The 24,103-nt window shown below is 52.4% G+C and overlaps 3 protein-coding genes across 3 annotated transcripts in view; 1 reads left to right on the top strand and 2 right to left on the bottom strand.

The window, feature by feature from the left end:
- The window catches only part of Lim3 (Lim3 homeobox protein), a 51,575-nt gene extending 36,060 nt beyond the window's left edge, over nucleotides 1-15,515 (bottom strand). The window contains exon 1 of the mRNA XM_025298038.1: nucleotides 11,752-15,515. Coding sequence (XP_025153823.1) covers nucleotides 11,752-12,028 — 277 coding nt within the window. The 5' untranslated portion in view covers nucleotides 12,029-15,515. The remainder of the gene's footprint in view (nucleotides 1-11,751) is intronic.
- Nucleotides 378-24,103, top strand: part of LOC105186464 (aromatic-L-amino-acid decarboxylase) — a 58,447-nt gene continuing 34,721 nt past the window's right edge. The window contains exon 1 of the mRNA XM_011146686.2: nucleotides 378-556. The gene's annotated coding sequence lies outside the window, so the exon portion shown is untranslated. The remainder of the gene's footprint in view (nucleotides 557-24,103) is intronic.
- Nucleotides 18,596-19,259, bottom strand: LOC105186505 (putative uncharacterized protein FLJ37770). The gene has a single exon (XM_025298040.1). It carries the CDS (start codon nucleotides 19,257-19,259, stop codon nucleotides 18,798-18,800), a length of 462 nt encoding a protein of 153 aa, XP_025153825.1. The 3' UTR covers nucleotides 18,596-18,797.

Below are 24,103 nucleotides of genomic sequence, written 5' to 3' on the forward strand. Positions count from 1 at the left end.
CCAACGTTCGGCCATGAGTTTGCCGTTACGACTCCGAGATTTCATCGCGGGCGGTCTGAGAGAGCGCTCTCCGCTCTCGTATCTCGGCTGCAGGCGCCGTAACTTCTTTATGGGGCATTGTGTCAGTAACATTTCAAAAGCCGCCGCGACGCTCTCTCCTCGCGCTCTCCGGGGACCATAAATAAATCATTTACTCGGCGCTATTACGAGCCAACTTCGAGACATTTCGCGCACTTTCGCGAGCGTGCGGCAGGCCGAGCCGAGCCGAGCCGAGCGCGCGCGCGCGCGCGATTGCTTCTCCACGATCGTCCAGTCCGAAATCGCGACTCACGATTGGCTCGCATATTCCCAAGCACTGGGATTTACTTCTAGGCAAGTCGTCAGGCGCCTTTAGAGTTATCGCGACCGGAGCACAGCGCAATGCGGCGCAGTGAATCGAGATGGCCGTGGGACGACGGTTGGACGCTGCGGAAGTTGGCTGTCGAGAGGGATTTCGCCGGTGGATTTCGCCGATGGACCTGAAACGGCCGAACGTCGCGGGACGTCGCACGAAATGGTGAGTGGACGATTCAGACTCTATACAACTCGAGCAAAAAATTGTTGGGGCCATTCTCACGAAGCATAAGGCCTCGATAAGGCTGAAAGTAGGAAGCCCTGAAAAGGGATACCTCATTATTGTCACATCGGGTCCCGAGATGGATCTTTTAGAGATATCTTAGATTTTACGAAACAAAACTTTGACAGTAAAAGCTGAGAAGAGCCGTAGAAGAATTTTTTAGAGATGCCTTAGATTTTACGCTTTAACATGGGAAACTGATGTGAGCTTTAAAAGGATCTTTTAAGGGTGCTTTAGATATACAAAATCAAGTTTTATTATAGAAAATTAATAAGACCTGAAGCGTCTGATAAAATTGTCATAATTTAGTCATAGTTTAGTGTGTTGTTTTAGTAGGTACGCTCTCCATCTGGTTCTTTTAAAGATTTTTTAATTATACCGCAATTAAAAACAAATTTTATTAGTTTTATTAGTTTATTAGTATATTTATTAGTCTCTTGCAAGAATTTTTCTGGTATTGCCTTCGTTTTGAAATGCAGCAAACTTTAATAAAAACAGTAGCAGGATCTTTATGTGTAAAGAATGCTATATTTTATTGTAAAGTATGCTATATTTTTAAAATAAAAAATTCTTGTTATATATTAACAAGGTTATAAAGAGATAAAGAAATTACAGTCTAAATTTCTTGGAATGAAAAGAAGGAATATTTTTAGTCAAGCAATAATAAAAATATTTCGACTCGCAATTGCAAAAGTGAATGTCTCACTCAAACTTAGAATGAATCTTAACTCCCATATCTTAATATCCATATCCTATGACGCCTTCTTAATATTGCCTCATGAAACCATTGTTGATATTTCTTTATAAGGCCCTCGTAATATTGCCTCATAAGGTCCCGTTAAATCATTTGTTACACATCTCGTAGGGCCCTTGTGTTTCTATCCCTACTAGGGCCCAATTACTGTTAGGGAAAAATAATTAGGCCCTTACCAGAGAGTCTTATTAAGTTCTACTCGGAAAAGCGCTACGTTGCGTGCGCAAACGGAGACCGCGTCGACCCTCGACAAGAGCAAGCCGTCCCCGCACGCTTAGATCGTGTACCTTCGCAGGTATTTTGAGTCGCTTCAAGGAGACTCGGGTGAGTTGAAAACGAAAGGATTTGATGACACACAGAGAATAAGTCACATGGCATCGAACAAAAACTTGTGGAAATCTTTCGTTCATTCGTCGCTGGGCCGCCGATGCTTTCCTTCTTTGTCCTCGCCGAAAGTACCACGCGTGATCACGTGCGGCTCTGTTTGGATTCGCTCGTCAATTGAGATTACGCCGGCATGAACGGAAGCTGAGTCGTAAAAAAACAGCCCCGAACGCATTCGAACGCGGGCGAATGAGAAACGAGGCAGTTTCGCTCGCGGACGCCCGCAGTCGCAACGCACGACCGTTGATCGTGAAAACCGCAATATCCGCGATTTCAATGCGACTCGTTCGCTCGCGCGGGCCTCGCGAAACGAACGGCCAACAACAACGGTTTACATTACGTTTCGTTTCGGCGTCGGGCTCGCCGCCGCCGAATGAAAACAATGCGCGGGTGAGAGTAATCCATTAATTCCCCGCGAATCCGTGATTGCGCGATCTTTCGCGAGTCAAAGTCAATCCGGGCCGCGTCTAAACACACGTCGGGATTAAAACGCGCGGCGCAGGGCGGGCGAGGGGGAGGGAAGGCCGAAAAACGTGGAAAACACTGGTCTCTCCAGGACCATCTCCGCCCCCCTGATCTCCTCCCCGTCAGATCTCCGCGTCGTCTCACCCTGCCGTGTGCCGGCGACATAATCGTAAGGTTACATAAACGCGGCCTAAACGCCATTTAGTTCCCATCACAGACCACTTAATCTCCGATCGCGCAAAGACCCGGCGGCAACAACGAGCGTGGGGGAGGTCTATTGTGAGAGGAGAGAGAAAGAGAGAAGCGCATGTGATTACACGCTCTCTCGGCAAACAGTCGAGCTGCGCCACGCTGCGCGCCGCGAAGAGTCACGTGGCGGCGTAGAAGTGAGCACCACCTCGCTCTCTCTCTCCCCCCTCCCCCCTTTCTCCCTCCGCGTCCGGAGCGATGCTCCATGGAAAAACCTACCCCACGCGATGGGCGATCGGCGAGCACGCCTCCAAGGAAAACAACCCCGAGGCCGGCCGCGAGGCGACCGCGTTCCCACGTATATAATACGCTAACTCAATCCCAGAGTTCTGTCCGTGTTACGTTTCGGATTACGGACATCGCTCGCATCCGGAATCGAACTCGACGCTCCGTCGCAGCCGACGGCGGCCCGCCTGACAGATTCGCGAGAATCCGGTGATCTCTCTCTCTCTCTCTCTCGCGCGCGCGCGCGCGTATTACCGCGCTCGGACCGTTCGCACGCAGCTACGGGAGGAGGAGCGCGGGAGGGCGAGTAAACACCTCGTTCCGAGGAGTACAGTTGGGGTAGTTTTATGAGATAGAGTAACTTAATTAACGGTTAACTAAGCGAGCAAGCAGCAAGTACCCCGAAGCACGTTCTGCGCTGTAAGTTGAAATGGGAACTTGGAACGTTGAACGGAGAGTCGAATGTACAGTTGCAATCCGATGCACATTCGGAATGCCTCCCTCCTGTGTGCACGTGAATGATTAAACTTCGGGGCTATATTTAACTCGAAGTGAATCTTATACCTTGGAGAAATTCGTCCCTGCGAAAACTGTCGAGAAATTATCGCGCGAGATAAAACGCGTTGCGTCGAGTAGCGGGCATTATATCGATGTTCAGCAGTCTAGCATCGAGCGATCGCAGTACCGGCTGTTTCTCTCAACGGAGAATAAGTGGGTCCTACGTCGGTGTGCGTGTAGCTGCTGTAGTTGAAGAAAGAAACTTTAATCTTATCGGGTAGCATTTACTTCGTTTGGTTCACAATCAATGACATACTAACAGCTCTTATCTCGACGTAACACCTTCATTGATATAACAGATTAAGGTGCTCTAATTCGCGCTGCATCTTTCTACGAGTGATAGCTTATCACGATGCCGGCGGAGGTGATCTGCTAAATCGAAAGCCAAACGCGGCGAAAATTTGCCCGAAATTTTTCGAAACAAAAATACCAACGAGAAAAGAATGCGCAGAAATATATCACCGATCTACTCGACTCAAAAAGGGAGATAGGTAAAAATTTACCGAACGTCTTTTAACTGCGCGACGCATGCCAGGCAAAAAATTGTTAAGGCCATCTTCATGAAGCATAAGGCCCCGATAGAGCTGTAAGTAGAATGCCCTAAAAAAGGATGCCTTATTATTATCATATCAGATCCCGAAATAGGTCTTTTAAGGATACCCTAAATTTTACGAAATAAGGCTTTGATAAGGAAAACTGATGAGAGCCTTAGAAGGATTTATTAGGGATGCCTTAGATTTTACAAAATAACGTTTTAACATGGAAAACTGATGTGGGCCTTAGAAGAATCTTTTAAGAGGATGCTTTAGATATGCAAAATCAAATTTTGTTACAGAAAATTAATAAGATCTGAAGCGAGTAATAAAATTGTCATAATTTACTTTAGTGTTGTTTTAGTAGATACGCTCTCTATCTGGTTCTTTTAAAGATTTTTTGATTATACCGCAATTAAAAACAAATTTTATTAGTTTTATTAGTTGCCATATTTATTAGTCTCTTGCAAGAATTTTTCTGGTATTGCTTTCGTTTTGAAATGCAGCAAACTTTAATAAAAACAGTAGCAGGATCTTTATGTGTAAAGAATGCTATATTTTATTGTAAAGTGTGCTTATCTTTAAAATAAAAAATTCTTGTTGTATACTAACAAGGTAATAAAGAGATAAAGAAATTACAGACTAAGAAATTTCTTGGAATGAAGAGAACGAATATTTTTACTCAAGCAATAATAAAAATATTTCCTTATAAGGCCCTATTAATACTGCCTCAATAAGACTCTTATAATATTGGTTTATAAAAACCCATTAAACCATATGTTACACATCTTGCAGGGTCCTTGTCTTTCTATCCTAGGGCCCGATTAATGTTAGAGAAAAATAATCAGACCCTTACCAGAGCCTTATTAATTTTTCTACTCGGGAAGGTTTTTTTCGCGTTTTCTCGAAACGGATGATGTCATGTTACGGTCATGTCATGATGCACGATACGGTACAATGATCCCACGACTATCTCTAGGTGTTTTCTTTGCCGCTCGAAAAAAGGCAGCTATCGATCAAACCTCGATTAGTCGGTCCTCCGAGCCGGAAATGGGTTGACCTCGGGTTAGCCACGCGCGAGAAAAAAAAATCGTAACGCCGTAATACCTCCGGGGGGTAGGACGCGGTAACCCGACGCGGGTGGCGGGCGCGCGTGTGTCCTTAGTGGCCGGGAATTACTTTTCAGCCGGGAAACATTATGTGTACCGTCGACCTTTCCTCTCGCTAAGGTTTCTGCACAGTTTACCCATCGATCTGACCCGGCATTATAATACGCGACACTTTGCACGCCCAAGCGACAATAACGCGTCCTACCGACACTATCCCCCAAACTTGCGGAATGAAAAATCAATATTAATCATGCAATAACGGAATAATGATGGAAGCTTTGGAACTTTAGAAACGACGCGCGTGAAACGCGCGATAATTTCTCGACCGCTACGGTTCATCAAGTAAAAGTAATTTCCAGACTCTCTGCCGTTCGCATAAGGGCGAGAATAAAATAGCGCTTCAGCCGCGTAGTCTTTCATTCTGCGGGCGCGATCGAATTATGACTTATAGAGACGCGAGTTGGCATTAAAGGGACGATAACCGTTATTTAACGACGTTACCGGGCCGATCTGTCATAACGAATGGTCACTCGGGGGGAGGTTTGTGCGCGGCACGAAGAGCGAAGGAAACGAGGAAACACGTAGGAAGAGGGGCTCGATACCTTCCTGATCCGGCGATTTTTATGCCCGAACCGTAAAAAAAAAAAAAAGAGAGAGAGAGAGAGAGAGAGAGAAAAAAGGTGGAAGATGGCGAAACCGCCGCTACCGCGGGAACTTTCGACTTGGAAAGCAATTTTCCCTTCCCACTTAGGTAACTTCTCCTTTTTTCCGGCAGGAATGGAGGTAGGAAAAAGGTACGGTCGCGATTATAGCACGTGAAAAGGGTCGTCGGAATTTTTATTCCGCACGGATATATCCTGACGTTTCTGGCATCGTGAAATATAATCGACGTACAAACGTCACGTCTCACTCCATCCTTCCGCGTATCCCGCCGCTGCCGGGAGTATCGATCAATTCGTAACGATATGCAGAGTGCCGTTCGCCTTCGCATCGCGTCGAACTGTAGTACCTCGAAACGTCTCTTCGACTGAATTTCGCGTAGCAATTTCAGTTTTTACGTTTGTTAATAAGGATATAAAACATGCACTATCTCTCTCTCTCTCTCTCTCTCTCTCTCTCTCTCTCTCTCTCTCTCTCTCTCTCCCCCTCTCTCTTCTGTCTCGGGCTGTGTACATTAGCGGATAGTTAAGAAATTTGCAATCTCTCGCTCGACAACGGACGACGAAGACGCGGATAATCGGTATGCGAAATTCGAATGGACTTTGGATCGAGCGAATTGTTCTGTCGGAAAGAAGAAGAAAAAAAAAGAGGGAATGAAAAAAGAAAGGGATGCGGGAACTATATCTCACGGACACCGTAAAGTGGCGCAAGGAATTTAAGCCCCGGTGGAAGAGCTTCTTCCAGCCGTAGCGTAATACGATCAACTCGTCCAATCATCGGCTTTGGGCTACCGCGAAGCGCTAGAGACGTTCCTCGTGCACATCCCAGGGTGAGGCGCACCGTACACAAGCAAACGCGTATTCCCGGCTACGTGTGTTGGTGCGCGCGATTATACGGGTAGGAACCTTAAGGTTCAGCCCTTTTAGAGCGCCAAAGCCGATCCGTCGTCGTCGTCGTCGTCGTCGTCGTCGTCGTCGTCGTCGTCGGCAACAAAGGTACCGACCTTCATCCTCATTTTCCCACCGACTTCTCTCCACCCCTGCACGTGAATACCACGCGCACCCCCGTAACCAGTCCGCCATTTTCTTTTCATCCCCGTCCCGACCAGCCCTCATTCGCTATGAGCCGCCGTTTCCTATGGTTACCATTTCGCTCGGGGGTTGGTTGACATCGTCATTGGAGCTTTTCACCCCTTGTCAACGTGCGACTCTGACAGTCTCTCCATAAAAAAGAAAAAAAAAGAAGAAAAAAGGAAAAGGAAGAGAGAGAGAGAGAGAGAGAGAGAGAGAGAGAGAGAGACTTTTCATCTCGCATTTTTCTCTCCGCTCGCATGCACGCAAAAGTTGGTCCTGCGATTCGGAGCGATAATATCAATATTATTCGCCAAACTCGTCGCGGGTGAAAACCTGGAAAATTGTACAAACTACTACCATCATTGGAGAAAGAGAATAAATAGTCTGTACTACAAGTTTACCTATTACTATTATTTCTCTCTCCGCTTCATTTTGCCGACTTACAGCTGAAACCCCTTCCCCTCTTTTTCTCTCTTTACATTTCTATTTAATTTAAGTCCATAACCCGCAAAGTCCGCCTCGCGTGTGAAGTCTTGCTGCAAGCGAGCAGCTCGCAACACGCAACACGTACACGCGCCAAAGTTGGCCGCTCAGGTGATTCTTGTGCAGCAAGTCGCAAGTCTACATTATTACGTGTACATTATTGTTGCGCGTCTATCGTGGTCACGTTGTCGAGCGTGCACGACGTAAGCCCTGCGGCGATCCTCGCTCCTGCCAATCCTGCAGCGTTGCAATTTACGGGGCCAGCGCGACGGCAAGCTCTCTGCTTGCGCTTCGCGAGGGCTTGACGCGCCGCTCTCTCGCGCGACTCGCTCTCGAGCTTGCTTCTCTAGGCTGGCTTTAGGATTTAAGCGCGTCGTGTACGCGCCGCGTCGTGCCCGAAGCAATACCGTATATCGATTGCGGGACGGCCGAGCCTCCGAACACATTACATGATTAAACCGCCCCAATGGCATAGCAACCGGCCTTGCAGCACTTACCTTATTAAAATATCCGCCACCCTCGCCGCGCCCTTTTAACAAAAGCGTAGCCGCGAACTACTCCGCTCTCTTTATTACCCAGAAACGCTTAACCGGGCCGGCGTCGATCGGCTCTCGGGATCGTGCGTAACGACGCGCGAGCATCTCGAGTCGAATCGAGCCGAACCTACCCCTTGCGATAGACGTTGGCCCTTACGTCGCGGTCGAGCTGAACTCGGAGACACACTGAACGCGATGTCCTTGCGCGATACATTATCACGTTAATCGCGTTTGGGATCGACACACTTGGCGTTCGAGAGACGTCAGGCTAAAATAGGGGGTAGTTTCTAGAATTGGGGTCTTATTGTTGGAGCAGACTAATAAGATCTCCACGAACATCGATCCCACTTGATTTGATAAAAATTCCGACCCTACGGTGAATAATCGCTGCGAAGAACCGACTGAAAATTTGCTTTACGTAACGCGACATGAATTTGATCAGAATGAGGTTTGCAGTTATGAATCTTGATATACACGCGACGCGAATTTAGAACATTATTTACAGCGATTGATTGCCGTCTCGCAGACATTCTTTCACGTCCAGGTGTACCATTGACGTCGGGAAAGCCTGATGTGAGCCTTAGCAACCCTAATCGGTAATCAAGAGCAACCCTAATCGGTAAACCCCTAACCTAACCGTGCTACTCTAGCCGTCTTCTCTTCGTAATGAACAGAAAATATAGATCGTACTCGGATCCTAAAAGGGTTAAGGGGTCATGAGCCTGTCAGGCTCTGTTTACGGATGGTGAACTTAATTATCGCCGAGGCCGCGATTCGCGCCGTGAATATTCACTCGGAAAATCGGTCGTCGACTCCGCGTCGTGCAACCGCGAGGTCGTCCTCCGAGAGCCGCGGACGTTCATAATTCAGGGAGCCTTCGACCTTGCTCCACTCACCGAGATCGACTGGATGAATAACTCAGAGGACAAGCCGGTGCGCGCAAGGCGCAGGAGGCAGGCGAAAGAGAAGGAGCATGAAAATGCCAAGCGGGGGTCGTTGAGGTGAGATGGGCGAGTGAGGGACTCGGGGGGACACCCCCGAACGCATGACACACTCGCTGTCGATATCTCCGCGATTATCCGACAGCGCAGCTGCAAGAACGGCCGGGAAAGTTGATGAACAAATTCAGGCCTGCGGAGATGCGGAAAGAAAATTGAAGAGTCGCCGTTTCGCCTCTTCATCCTCGCCCGATTATCGTTACGAGATACGATCTCATCGCATCGCGGTCTTTCGTCTCTACGAACGCTCGAGCGAGAAACGACGTCTATCTATCACGCGGGATAAACCGTTGACGCTTTCGAGGGACCAGTAACAAAGCTCGTTCCGCTGATAACACTTTACGCAAAAAGCAGCGGATATTTCTCTAGTCGTAAGTAAAGACCCGAAATGTTATCTCGCTCGATCGCAAGTACATGGCCCGCCGATGAAGAGTTAAGAAATACTCCACGTGATTTCGAGCGGCCCTCGCGGCGCGCCTTCGTCTACGACGAAGGGAACACGTGGCGCGTGTTGTTGCAACGAACGATTAAACGGCGCGGACTTGCGGCGCTGGTTTTATCGCGAGAGGAGCGAGAACGACCGTGTCAAGTCTATCTCGAAGGCGTTTCGTTGAGGGGGGAGATATCAAATGCACGATTTCTCGCGCATTTATATAAATGTCGAACGAAGAACGATAAACTTCGTCAGCGCAGCCGGTCAGTCACCTTGATTGTGTGAGCGTGCGAAGTGTGATATCCCGAGCTAACGTTGGGCCCAAACGTAACGTTGCGCTGTTAATTCTCCCACAATCGACGCGCGATCGCGCAGTCAGACGTGCGCTTATATTTTTGTCGCTGTTCATCAAGTCCGAGACGGACTGTATTCCACAAAATTAACGCGTCGATAATCAAATAAAGACGACGGTCTCACGGGGACGGGAGGAGGGAGTTAACAGGGACGTTAACGTCCGCGGTAATATCGAGTCTGACGAGACGGAAATAAACGGTCGAGGGAGAGAGAGAGAGAGAGAGAGAGAGAGAGAGAGAGAGAGAGAGAGAGAGAGAGAGAGGGAGAGAGAGAGGGAGAGAGAGAGGGAGAGAGAGAGAGAGAAATTTCGGGCGCGCTGACCGAATATAACGCGTTCTATGTAAATTACATGTTGCGCGACATCGTTAAACGTTGAGATCGTCAAGTTCATTCGAGCGGCCCAGCGAAGCTGACGGACGGCCTTCTATTTCGCATTTGACGCCAGACTTAATCTTACATCCATGTTGGATATAATCGTCGCACGACACACACTCGTCTCTCTGTTCCCTTAATATATAATTATTCTAAAGATAACGAGTCTTTCTCTCGTAATAGCCTCGCGAGGCGACGGAAAGAATAGCCGCGCCGCTCGGAGAAAGACGAAGAGAAACAACAACGCACGGAGAGTTAATCCCGGCGAATTGGGGTAGAGGGGGGGGGGGGTCGTCGCAAGTACCTCGTAGTAACAATTTTACAAACATTACGCCAACATTCGCGCGCTTGACGAGCTGTGAAAGAGCAGACGGTTTGTACATTGTAGATTAACTTCATGTGCAAAACCGTCCGCGATATCGCGAAACACTCAGTCGCGAGATTTGCAGACGACGATTTGATCGGCGAGATTTTCGCTTCGAAACTCTCGACTGACAGCGATCGAGCGCGTGACGTCGTTCGTCGTCGAAATATCATGTGGATTCGGAGATTTCGCGGGGTCGGCGGGGAAGAAAAGAAAAGAAGCACACAATACGCGACAGCGGCGCGAGCGCGATAGCTGCTCGGACGTTAATCTTATCTATCGCGCTGATCGAGAGCGCATTATCAAAAAGTGGCCACCGTTCACGTAATAGCCAGCGAGAATTTCAACCCCGACCGATGTTACGCGATATCGGCGTCGTCACCGTCGCCGTCGCGGTCGCCGTTGAAAACGACGTCGTGCGAAGCGCGGCCGTAAATCGAAGGATCGAAATTGCGATCGGGTCTCGCGATCGCAATTTGCCAGTCGCGATCGTTGAAGCGCTTCGTTACCGGCCGGCGACGTTAATCGCCGCGTTTCCGCGTGCAAATTGCCCTCGGCGTGCAATCGCCGCTTGCGCCGCTTCGGCCGGATAAAACGCGGCCGCGTTTTCCAAAGTCGCACGGACGTAACGAAAAACAGCACGATAATAATTAAATGGGGCCGACTCGGTGTTTGTGTTGGTAATGCATCTGATATTTACATTTCGCATTGAACGGGAGTTACGAGAAAAAAACAAAAGAGAGAGAGAGAGAGAGAGAGAGAGGAAGGGAGAGGGAGAGCGCAAAAAATACGTCTCTCTTTAAAATAACCCGGCGTAAAACCTTGAAATTGCATGTGCGGTGTATGGAATACCGAATAGTCGGATATTTCCAAACTCGCGTTTATTCTTTCAGCGACACGAGAGCATTGTCGAAATTACATCCTCCATAAATGTCAGCGCGTTGAATAATCGCCGTTGATAACGATCAACGACGACGACGACGACGAGGAAGGCGGCGGCGGCGGGAGGAGAGGAGCATGCCGCGCTAGAGCGATGCGTATTCGCAACGATGCATCATTCCGCTACTCTAATTTCTCTGATGTATCGCCTAAGAAACAGTAAATATAAATAAACGAACACATCTGTCCCACGCTGAAGTGTAACGGGGAAACCGTGCGTTCCGTACAGGCGAAGCACTACCCCTCCCCCCCCCCGCCCCCGGGCGCTACACTCCCCCCGATAGTTGGCATGCGCGACACGCGAGCGTTGCATAAGTGTTGCATCGCAATAATCACGATATTGCCGTCGGAAGACGTAATCTCCGATGACACTCGCGGCTATCGGATCCATCGGTTCACCGACACATCGTTTCGCAATCGACCTCGCAGCGTTACGTAACACTCTAATACGCTGAATATAATCACACTTTCCACGAGACTCCCGCCGGCTTAGCTTCTGAAAGCGTAATCCTCCTCGAGTAGTAGCGTACAGCCCGGTCGCATGCAAAAATTCCCTCGAATCCCCTCGCCCCCTGGCGAGGAGGACGGTAGCCTCCCGGCCAGCCGTCTGACCCGGAGCCGTCGTCGACCCCCTCTTGGCACTCACCTTCCAAATTCTTGTTCCTCGCGAGGAGCGCCAGCAGGACGTCCTGGTTGGGCGCCGCGTCGGCCAGGTCTTCGTCCTGATGGGTCGACGGCAAGGTCGGCCCCAGTGGCGGCATGGCACCCGGCGGTGGTCGCGGCATCATCACCGGGGGGCCCGCTGCACCGAGCGGCAGGGCCAGGCCGCCGGACGTGTGGTGCAGGGAATTGTGGGCCGCGATCGGGCCGCTGCTGGTCAGGCTCGGTAGCGTCGCGACCGGCGGCTGCACCGCCGCCGACATGGACAGGTCGACGCTACCCAGCAGCACCGGACGACAGCCACCGGAACCGCTGCCGCTCACCGCCGGGAGGATACCGCCGCCCCCCGGCAGTGGTGCGTACGGCAAGTACAGCTCCAGTCTAAGGGCGAGCTCGAGCAACCGCGTCAGGAGCAATCCGGCTCGACCGGAGTCGTCGCTGCCCTCGCGCGACTATCTCGCCGTGGGCAGCGGCGATCTACCTTCTCGGGGACGCTGCGAGTCGCACGGGAGAGACCTCCGCGGACGCGGATCTCGATGGGGGCGAGTTGCTGGCTCGGAAGTGCACGAGAGATGACTCATGCGTGTCGCATCTTCTCCCCGCGCTCGCCGGTCGGGCGAGGAATCGTCGTGGCTCGTGGTACTCGGAGGCCTTCCCGAGCCGTCACTGCCAGGTCTGACGAAGACGCGTGCTGCAGGCGATTCGCCTTTGGAGGGGTCGCGCGTGGTGGCTACGTTATCGTTGCTCGGGTGCGCCAGCAGCGGCCAGCTTTCGCGCGCCGAGCCTGCTCGTGCATCAAGGCACTTTCCTCGTTGAGGTGAGATCGCAACTGTGGAGCGGTTTCGTATTATCTGCAGGCTGCACCGCGAAGTAGGAGTACCGCAGTCGACGCTCTCGCGGACCGTCGCTCGGCTTCGACGAGCGCGACACAGTCCGACGTGGAAGGAAATTCCTCGCGCGCACCTGCTCTCGCCGAGCAGGCATTCAGTCAACTTCCTCCCACGACCCACGCGAGTTCCACGTTCAAGTGGATGACCCAACGTCGCGACTCGATACTCGCTGGGTGCTCACTGAGCCAGCCCCTGTGATCAAACCGATGAACGATTACTGATCACACTCCGTCGAGCGATCGAGCGCTCGTACAGTCATCAATCATTTGCGGCTTGCACTTGCTGTTGCGCGAGCCGCCTCTTCGCGGAGTTCAGTCGACCGCTGCTCGTGGGTGAACGACGAAGCTGCCACGAAGAGCAGCTTCTCTCCTCGCGCTCTACGAGCTCGAAGTTGCGCGAGACTCGAGTAGGCTGCGAATAGTCCCAGCGACGCCAACACGTGAGCCACGCGCCACGATTTGTTATGATCAGAGTGCCTCGCAACCGGCGAGCGCGTCTATTCCACAGTCGCGACGCGACTTTTCCCTCCAGGTTGCCGTCGAAACTCCGCTCATGTCTTTCTGCAGCAACCGATACACGTCGTTACACACAACGGAGGCACCGCACGTCGAACGTGAAGAGCGTCTCTGAGCAAAGTCCCGATCTTGAAGTTCCGCACATATTCCGACTAAGTCAGCTGGTGATCGATCGTCGCTCTCCGTCCTTCTCCGCTCGATCCTCGAGCCTCCTAAGATCGATTCGTCCGATCGCAGTCTCAGGCAAGAACGCTCGCACCCGCAAGGCCGCAAGGCCGACGGGCAAGGCTGAGCAGCGCGTTCCGCAGTCCGACGGCCGTAGTCCGATCGCGAGAAGTTCACTTCGCCGGCGAGTCGCGTGTCACTTGTTCAGCTCGCACCTGCTACCGCTTCCGCCACACCCGCGAAAACGTACGACGAGGTCGAGCTCGCGTCGAATCGAGTTCGCGTCCAGCCGCGCACTCCAGTCGACGATCGGCGTCCGGAGATCGGCGAGCGGGGCCGCGGCCGCTTATCGGGCCGCTCGCCAGACCGGGTTTATCGCGACCGTAACCTTGAAGAACGTAGCGCCGATCTCGCGCCGATCTTGCCGGACGGAGATCCGCCGAATCGGAGGACTTCGACACAGCTCGACACGCGCGCCCGGCTCTCTATCGTCCGGCTCTGTCACTTCTTCTCACTTCTCCGGATAAAGCGCGCTGATAAAACGTTCTCTTCCACGTCCGACCGATAATACGCGGGGTGATAAGGTGTTTACGCGCGAGAAGCGGCGCGTGTCTTCTCGGAACGAGATTGCGCCTCGAAGCGGCCAGTGCAATTTTCTCCTTTTGCAAATTTAGTCAGCGCGCACACGTGCGCCGACTTGCGGCCGTTCTTCCACTCCAGTGCTGCTTCTTAGCGGAGTCTCTCTCCTGGCAAATCGTCGTGGCTTCTCAGCCTCAAACGGTGAAATCCTCACACGCTGCCCTTCGCTGATTATTGTCCCTCTGCGACAGCGTCTTCGATCACTCTCCCACAGCCCGGAGATATCTTCGACGAGACGCTGCTCGCGCGAGAGAGGCTGAGATTCTCTCTCAGCCAGCGCCGAGAGCGGACTCGATCGCGGCCGATAACACCGCTGGGGGTTCCTCGCCGATCGGAGGAATCCGATCCCCCTCGAGTCTCATCGATATCGCAGTCCCGGTAGCGAGACGCTTTTTGCGCGCGTGTCGATGTAAATCTCGCGCCGAGGATCCCGACGTGAGTCCCGACCGGCGATCGGAGAAAAACGCGGAGGATCGCGGCCGATCTAGTCTTCGTCTGCCGATCTCCTCCACCGAGTATCTCCGCTCCGGCTCGAGTATGCGGTCAGCCCCGTCGGCCGGTAAGAAACGCCGAATTCCGCGGCCTGCTGATCGCGATCTTCGACCCGCCACGTTGTCCTGCCCGTTTTTTCCTTCCCATCGGCCCCGTCCCGCCTGCCTCTACGTGCGCGTTCGATGACACTCCGCAGTGACCGTCGCTGATCCTCCTCGCCCGGCCCGGTACTCTCGCATCCTGCGTCCGACCAGAAGCGCCAAAAATGGAGTTGCTCCGTGGAGTAGCTCTGGCTGGAGCTCGTGCGAGCAACCACGACCGCGGGGATCGACGATCGCTTCTCGGCTCTTACGGCTCCGGCAGAGGACACGTCCCGAGATTTCGCACTTTGGACCTGGAAACGCTGAAGCCGGGGGTGCTGAGCTGAGCCGGTGGTTCCTCAGCGAGTTCCGGCGCTGAAGCGAGAGTGGAGTCGTCGTTCTCGAGAGAAACGTTCCTACCGGAATCAACCGGAATCACTCACTCGTTCAGCTCCGAATATTGCTCGAGGTAAACGAGACGCAAAGGTGTACGGAGCTGTAAAAGGCGTATCCTCCAGCGGCAGATCGACGCGCGATCGATCGATCTGCGGTGCGCTGGAAGGTTTCCCGCTTCCTGCTCTCGGCACTAAAGCTTTCCAGCACTGAGCGGCGCGCTGAGACGACTGATCGCTCCTCGGCTCCTCGCGAATTATCCGGAGCCGTCGGCCGGTCGTCTCCTCGTCGCGGACCACTCGTCACCACTGTCATGGACGCGGGTCCAGGTGTTGCGATCGTCGCTGCCCGATCGAGGATCGACGCGACGCGATTGAGGAATGTGCGATTTGATTAGCAGATGCCGCGGTACTATGGAGCCGGCTTCAGCCTCGGCTCGGCGTAGCACCACGACGCCAGCGGGAACCGAGCTCGCGGAGGACACGGAGGACGCGCGGTAGGTGGAGGTGGTCGCGCACCAGCACCGGACGCACCGTCCGAAATCGTGCACGCAGCTATCGGAGGAGAGGCTGCCACCCTACCATCCTCGACCACCACCGAGATCGCCGCCGCTGCCGCCACCGCCACCGCCGCCGCCGCCGCCGCCGCCGCCACCACCGCTTCCGACATTACCGAGAGAGAGAGAGAGAATGAGTGAGGGGGGGAGGGGGGAGAGAGAGAGAGAGAGAGAGAGAGAGAGAGATGTAGACAGATAGAGAAAAAAGAGAGAGAGGGGGGTGCGTCGGTGGGGGGAGTCTTGGCACGCCTGCGCCCCGTTTGCAACTTGTATCCCCCTCGCAAGGTAGCGCGGAAACGCACACCGAGATACAACCTTGTACAAGATTTCGAGATGGTTTACGATACGAGGATGGGCCTCGCGAGCCCCGAAGCGTAGTTTTCCAGTTCGAGCGCGATGGACTTCGCATCCGTCGGAGGTGGAAGGAAAAATGTGACCGATCGCGATTAAAGACAGCCGCAACGGCGCGCGGACGCGACGGTTCTCGCAAATCGTGGAGGGAAACTCGCGGAATATGCAAGATCTCGCAGGAACTCGAGGACGTGAGGGTACGTTTTCTCGGAGGAAAAAGGCTCTCCCTGGAGAGAGCGTTTAATGCTTCGCTTCGACGAAGCATTAAGATGCTTGGAAAATGATGAGACTAGTTGCTGACTGAATTTTGGAGATTCGAATGACGTTGGAATTTCAGTTTCTTCATTCGGCTGCTCACAGCTGCCGAAGATCGCTTCATTCGATGGTTCGAAGGCCGCGTTTGTGTGTGAATTCTTCCGCAAGGGTAACTCGATTTCAGCCGCCAGATTGGGAACCGCCATTCCAGTCACGTGATACAGTTAATAATTAATATTAAAGTGCTCTCAGACATAAAAGAACCGAGAGTGCCGTAGTAACCGGCGCTTTTAGGCTCCTACTTGTACGTTTCGCGTTTACTACGACTATATTTCACTCTCGTATACGGATTTTGCGATATAAACGGGACGATGGGGGTGGAGATCGACGATGCGCGTACGAGCGCGACGTTTATAGAGAAGCGTGGGTTATCGATAATATTAAGCTTTTACCGCTTTTCTATATAAGAGTCGCTGCAGAAGTCGAGGAGCAGGGTAGGCGAGAGGGAGAAGAAATAGTTATTGCCTCGGGTATACGACATTTTACATCGTCGAGCGAAAGAAGCTAAGCACTTTTCTCGGCAGCTTAGGAAAACGCGGCACATCGAATATCAATATGAACGTTGCGAGTAATTGTTAATTTACCCCATCCCGCTTCTCGCACGTCGTCGAAATTGTCAGAGTGTTGATCGATACAAGCAGCGGATTGAGTAGAACGTCCGTCCATGCGAAAGATCCTGCTTGAACTTTTCAGTCTCCGCCGGTATTTGCATAGAATTAAAGAGTAAAAACGTCGCGTTAGAGTAATCACAGCGGAATTACATGTTACTGTTGGCCTTAACATCAAAGATGTCTTCCTGTGTTTTCATCGTCTGCTACCCACGCGACCACACTCGTCATTCTGACGTTCAAACGTTCAGCTTCTTTTGTTTCGCGAGAAGTACACTCCGGAAGAGCTGGCAGGAAAGAAGGAGGGGAGGATTTCCCCGAAATTTCTCCCCGCTCAAAGTTCTCGTCGTGCATCCCTTTGCATCGCAAGGACGTGGAGGAGAAAAAACGTCCGAAAAATTGCGAGCCAACCGGCAATTTTCAGCTCACCCCTCACCCGGTTTGCGTCACGTTTTTTACACGGTTGATACCCGCGCGGTTGAACCCCCCGGCATCCGGACTGTGTTCTAATCTATTTACGTCTAACACAAACGACAAATCACGCGGCAGTGGCGTGCATTATTAATAACTCGAAGGAGGGGTGGGAAGGGGAGGAAAAAGTGCGGCCGGACTTCCGCGAACATCGCGAAAGTTCCGCAAGAAACAGGACAAGATAGTATCGCGCTAATCAAGACCGATGGTCAATAATGGCGGCCACGGGCTGGTCGGTCAACCCAAGTCCAACCTACCCTTCGGGCGTCGGGCGTGTACGGGGTGGTTTAAGCCACCACCGCCGCCGCCGCTGCCGCCGCCGCCGCCGCCGCCGCCGCCGCCGCCGCCGCCGCCGCCGCTGCCGCCACCATCACCCCCCACCACGACAGGTCGACAGGGGTTGATCCTGGCCGGAGCTCTGGAGAGCGAAACATATTTTTATTGTAGCTAGGTGAATCACTGCTACGGAACATTTCTCTGTGTGTTATCTGACCTGCGTCTATGCGAGCGCGCTTTTACGCGAGCGTGTGTGGGCTCTCTCTCTCTCTCTCTCTCTCTCTCTCTTTGCTTCTTTTTCCTTTTTTGCTCTTCTTCTTTCCTCTCTCCCCATGTCGTTTGTTCTCGTTGCTGCAAAGTGCATGCGGGCTTGCTGCATCGCGCGCGCGATCCTGCCGAGCGGATTTCTCGCGCAAGGCGGAAGAGAATGCCGCTCCGCGAGCTTCGATTCGGATTACGAGAGCGCGCGGCTCCAGGTCTCTGATGCTCGTTGCCTCGCGTGTTAATTTCAGTTCCGGCTATCCGCGAAGATCGCTTCGCCGTTCTATCCGTCGCGTTCCGACGCGCTCGCGGATGATGCGCATGACGCGAAACGCGACTAAGCGTATTATTCAGGGACTATCGACGTCTGGCCGGGCTCGAGGGACGGGACGGGAAATTAGCCGGTCTTTTTCCGCTCCTCCCCCTTCCTTCCTCTCTCTCTCTCTCTCTCTTTTTTTTTTTAGATTGTAGGAATAAAGCTCGTTACATGCAGAATACATGTTGCGCGCGTTGGTTGCGGCTGCATCGGAAAGAGCATTTGCGAATGGCTCGTATGTACACGCGTGTGCCGTGTACATGGCAGCACATATGCTTGATCCCAAGTACATACCTGCCTCCGCGTATTCGCGTGCACACCGCCAAATCGCGAGTTCATGCATTCGCTCGGTGCTACGCACGTGTGAGTTTACCTTGCCGGCCCCACGCGTGTGTGTACCTACACGTACACCATTGCGCCCTAGCTAAACACACATAGGAGGTTTGATCAAAAAGTAAGGAGAATTTTTAATTTTCTCGGAAAGTATTTATTTAATCCTCCAATGTTTATCCCATCTCCTTCAAAGTGGTCCCCCTGTGATATTATACGCTTATGCCAACGTAGTTCCCAGTTTGAGAAGCACTGGTGTTTTCGCCTCTTTAGGTATCCTCTTGAGCTGGATCTGCGATTTCGCCTTTATCTCATCTATCGTTGAAAAACGTTGTCCTTTGAGTGTCCTTTTGAGTTTGGGAAATCGGGAAAAGTCACAGGGGGCCATGTCTGGAGAATAAGGTGGTTGCGGCATCACAACGGTGTGGCGCCGAGAACTGTTGGATAAATCGTTTGATGTTCGAAACATTAGTAAAAATCGCTTCGCATGAGCCGTATGAAGTTCCTATTTCTTCAGCAACCTCTCTAATGGTGATGCTTCTATTAGCAAGCACAGTCTCTTTAACTTTTTCCACGTTTTCATCACTGGTGGACGTGCTAGGACGCCCAGACCTCGCGTCATCTTCGATGTCTTCTCGGCCTTCCTGAAAGCGTTCGTACCATTCATGAACTCGTGGTTGTGATATAGTATCGTCGTCAAAGGCCTTCTTCAACATTTTGAACGCTTCGCTGCACTTAATTCCGTTTTTAACACAAAATTTCAGACAAACTCTCTGACCCAACATTTTCGTCACACAAAAAATCGCCAAACATACTGAATTATACGTCTTGCTCATTCGCTCGCCAAACACAAACTAAGCGTCGCAGCTGCCTGAAAACTGACGTCACATACGTCACTGGTAGTGCTACCAACATACAAAAAAAGAATCAACTGAATAGACAAGATACAGCGCGCGCAGTTTCAAAATTCTCGTTACTTTCTGATCGAACCTTGTACACCATTGTGCTCTAGCTAAATACGTGCGGCAGGCATTAGAAGCGAGATCGAGATCGTTTTATCCTCTTCCTCTTTTTCTTCTTCTTCCTGGAGCGCGAGTGCCGGAGAAGGCGAACCGCAGAGCATGATAATTGTTTATTGAGCATGACCAAGGGTCTCCCGACTCGCGTTAGGATTTCGGGGAGGGACCATAATCTGGGGCCTCGCTATGGTATTCAGCATCGAATAACGCGCTCGATCGACGTCACTCCAGACCGAGAATCCCAGGAAGGACAGTCGGATAGTCCCGAGCGAATAATAGGTTAGGTTTACTAACCGCGCCTCACAGGCGCAGCGTCCGCGAGAGGCTCTCGCGATCGCTCGCGATTCTGAGCTTTAATCAAGGAGAGTTCCGCACCGCCGCCGAGTCGATGTAAAGAATCTGTAATTAAAATTACGATCGACGGAGACAGCGGCCCGTGTGAACGCCGCTGCTTTTACGCACACACGCACACACGCGTACACACGAGGATTGCGCGAGGATTGTTACAGCGTACGTATCCACGTGTCGCGTAAACGCGTTCGCTTAAACTCGCTCGTACGGCGCCCGCGTGTGTCCGCCTTGGTGTGTATGTGTGTGTGTGTGTGTGTATGTGTGTATGTATGTGGCGCGCGTTTGCGAAGGCGGACCCGCGGGGGTGACCGGATCAGTCGTTGGGTGCACTCAACGAAATTAAACCTACGTTCCTCGACCTCGGACCCAACGTCGCAGTCGCGCGCTATCGGGAGAGAGATAGAGATACATCGACGGCTTTCGTCGCGTTTTGCACGCGCCGCTTGAAAGCTGCCCGTGCGTAATTCCGGCCACGCAGCGCGAATCTTAACCCTTAACCCTTCCCGTTCCGCTATCGCGCACGTACTCGATCTTGCGGAATCGGGCTCGGGCCGGGATAAAATAGATAAACGGCAGCGCTTCTTTCTTTTTTTATGAGACTCCATCGTCTCCCCGGATCTTGCCGCGGCGAAGGACGTTGTTGGGGTCAACATACGCTTATTGGCGGTCGCATGATTTGCAAGGCACTGAGTAATCAGTGTGTCTTTGTCGTTTGTTCGGGTCCCGATTAATATAGGCGCGTATATCCCTCCTATCTCCTTAATGAGATCGGTCAATTTACCGATGGAATAAAATCTGCGTCTCCAAGGGGTTGCTTTACGCGCGTCTTCAGTATGCAACGCGCAGAATAATGCTACACCTATCGGACGTTGAAATACGAAGGAGGGAAGAGACATGTTTTCTTTTATTATTCTACGGAAACTGCTATATGGAAGAATATTTATTATAAAAGAGATTCGATAAACAAGAAAAATAATCGTCGTTGTTGCGCCGCACAGAACCATCCCCTAAGTGACTCGATGGGCAAAGTTCTTCAGGTACGCCAGCCGTGAAACATCCTCGGCATTTTCCTCTTTCCAGCAGTTTGCCAGTTATCCAAATCGAGATTACGACGTGTCGTTTCAGGTGTCGCCGTTTCTTGTCACAAAAGTCAAAAGTTGCGCAACAAAGTTCGCGATGACCGGGCTCGGCGCAGCACACAGCCGAGGAAAGAGAATCATTCTTGCAACGACGGAGCGTTGCATAACGGAAACGGATAGCGCGGGATGGTTAGCGCGAGCGAGCGGCTCGAAAAGCTCGAAAAGCTCGAAAAGCCCGAAAGAGAGTGTCACGTTTCCATGGTAACCTGGCGCGGCAACTCCGCCCCTGGCCTCGCTCGGTTCGATATCCTCTCGTCTCTCTTCCCTGGCGCCCAACGTCAACGTGCTCTACATTTTTCCAAGCCGAAGTCGAACCCGCGAACCTCGTACGAGACTAGAGTGCCGGAGACGATAACAGTCTTCCTACTCCGGAGGGGGAGAGAGAAAGAGAGAGAGAGAGAGAGAGAGGGGGCGGGGAGGAGGAGAGAGACGCGCTGTCTCTCTCCTCCTCCGGAAGATCCTCCGCATTCGCGACGCGCTTAGTCCGTGACGATCTTCTCCGGATGGCGAACGCGCGAATCTGATGTGTGCGACTTGGACAAAAAATGTTATTCCTGACAAGAGTATAACAAAAATGGCGCATAGGCTGGACCACGTGTATCTCATGTCCCTCTTCGCTTCTACTCCGCCGATTGACTTCGATATTATTCCAGTTTGCAACAACAGAACAGACAGATAAAGCACGCTTGTCTCTCGATTGTTTGAGTCGAGAGAACGCGCCTCTCTGGCGGTTCTCTGATTTAGTGGCTCGCGCGCGGTTACGCTCGGCAGACAGTTCGGAAAATCTCCGCGAGCCGAGCCGCGGCTGTATCTCACATCCGCGAGTCAACTCGTGCGAAGAAGCCCGCGTCTGAATTTCTCGAGGACGCTCGGAAGTGGGTCAAGCGGCTCGCAGTAAGACCGGCGAGTCGCGCGACGCTACCCCCTGGGATTCCCCTTGTTTGACACGTAGGCCTCCACGCATTTCCCAAATTGAATGGGCTTCGAGAGGGCGCGCGAGAGGCACTCCCGGTGCGCTAAATTTCACAATTTACCGCGAATAATCCCACGCGATACGAACATTAATATCCAAACGACGACGCCGAATCGATACGAGCCGCGGCGGCGGCGGCGGCGGCGGCGGCGGCAGCGGCGGTGGCGGAGGCGATGGTGGCGGCAGTGGCCTCCACCGAAAAGGGCAAACAAATTCGCCCACGCTTTCATCGCGCGTTCATCCATTCTGCTCGCATTCCTCTCCGATATCCCGTTCTTCGTCCTCGCGCGCGGCCCATCTTGTCCTGTCCTCTCCAATGCGCTTTGCCGCTGCAACTGCGTACCCCTTCCTCCCTGCCGCCTTTCTCCCTCCCTCCCTGCCGCCTTTCTCTCTCTCTCTCTCTCTCTCTCTCTTTCTCTCACTCTCTCTCTCTCTCTCTCTCTACTCGTTCCTTCTCTGACTTCCAGAGCATGTGCTCTTTCACGTGCAAAACGTCCTCACGATTGCCCTCTCTCTTTCCCTGTGTCGTCGCTCCTTCGCGCTTCTTCTCTCTTCCACCCCGTCCGTCCCTCTCTTCCTCCCTCATCCCTGCGCGGCCCCTTTCGCTTCGCCCATCGTTTCCATCTCGCCGCCACTTCGAACTTCTGCGCCCGGGTGCGCTGCCACCCTGCCGTGTCCACCCTCTTTCACGTCCCCACACCATCTTCTCCTCTTCCTCGCTTCTCTCCTCTCCTTTCTTCTCGCGAGGATGCGCGCGTTAACACGTGCGCGCTCGCGCGCGCGCGCGCGCGAGTGCGAGCGATGGGTGAGAAAGAGCACGGATGACATATGCAGAACGTAGCCACCTCTATATTTTACGCGAGGCTGTTCGCAGGAATTTACGACGCTCTGCCACCGGCATTCTTCTCCTATACCTACCTACCTACCTACCTACCTACCTATCTACCTATCGTGTTGTTTCTTCCTTTCTCGCCACCGCGCGCGGCTTTCCCCGCTCGATTCTCCCCGCTCCTCTTGCTGCCCCACTCGCGCGGGGCCTTCAGCCGATTTGCTCGCTTTTTATCTTTTTCTCCGCCCGCGCTTTCGCTCCTTCCTCCTACGCTGTCTTGTACCTCTCACCTCTCGTGAGGCGTCACCCCCGTGTCGTTGTTACCCTTCCTCTCGCGAGACAAATATGAACTCGTTGTTTTCTCCTCGACGTAGGGTTTTCGCCGTTCGACGGTCTCTCCCTCCCTCCCTCCCTCCCTCTCTCTCTCTCTCTCTCTCTCTCTCTCTCTCTCTCTCTCTCTCTCTCTCTCTCTTTCTTTCTCTTGCTTTTCAGTCAGTCTCCGTATTTTTCTTCCCCACACAGCTTCCCCACTAGCTTCGGCTAGTTAGTGTGACTTCAAGCTCCGAAAAGTGCGTAACAAAGGATAATCTTGAAGGGACCTTTTCTCTTCGAGGGATTTCCTCTGTTCGAAAGTTTCTACGTGCGCTGGTTCGCTTGCCTCTACCACGACTATTTCCTCGATCTTTGCTTTTCCCGTTTCGCTTTTCCCCTCTTTGTCTTGCGGTTCTTTCTTCTTCGCTGCTCCTGGCGGCGAGAGCCGGAGGAACTTCTCTCTCAATTATGAACATCCTTCTAACAGATCACGATACCTCCTTCAATTCGGCTTCTAAATCTTCAAATTCCGTCTAACCGCGGCTCGTTTCGTCCACATCTACCCAATTCACAAAATGGAGGAGAGAGAGGTCACTCGTGAATCTGGAAAAAATGGCGAGAACCGCAGATAGGCACTTCCTTTCTTCCCTGCTCTCATCGCGATCCTATCGCGTAAGATATTGATAATGATAATAAAGCCCCGCGATAGAGCGGTGCCTTTTGATGAATAATCCGCGACGTCTTCCGGCATACACCGCTCGAGCGGGCTTCTTCATGCCGAGCACAGGAAGAAGAAGCGCGCACCTTTGATTAACGCACCTCCGATCCGCCGGCGCGTTATTTGACTTTTTAACAGCCGGCGCGAGTCCTGTCTATGAGCCGCTCCGGGCGAACTTTCAGCGAAGATCAAAGAGAACTGGTCGTGACTAAGGAACAGATTAAAGATACAGCCGCGGCGGCTCGGCGTTCCCTTCTCTCTCGCTCCTTTGCTTTACGGAAACTTACGACGCTTTCTTTATTAAAAGCTAATAAACCGGGCGGAGACTGTGCGCGCGCG

This window comes from Harpegnathos saltator, unplaced genomic scaffold (assembly GCF_003227715.2).
Source record: "Harpegnathos saltator strain DR-91 unplaced genomic scaffold, Hsal_v8.6 scaffold202, whole genome shotgun sequence".
NCBI classification, from domain to species: Eukaryota; Metazoa; Arthropoda; class Insecta; order Hymenoptera; family Formicidae; genus Harpegnathos; species Harpegnathos saltator.

What these genes read in the sequence shown, in the direction of transcription:
- LOC105186505 (XM_025298040.1), bottom strand. Translation starts at nt 19,259, where the DNA reads ATGAGCAAGACGTATAATTCAGTATGTTTGGCGATTTTTTGTGTGACG.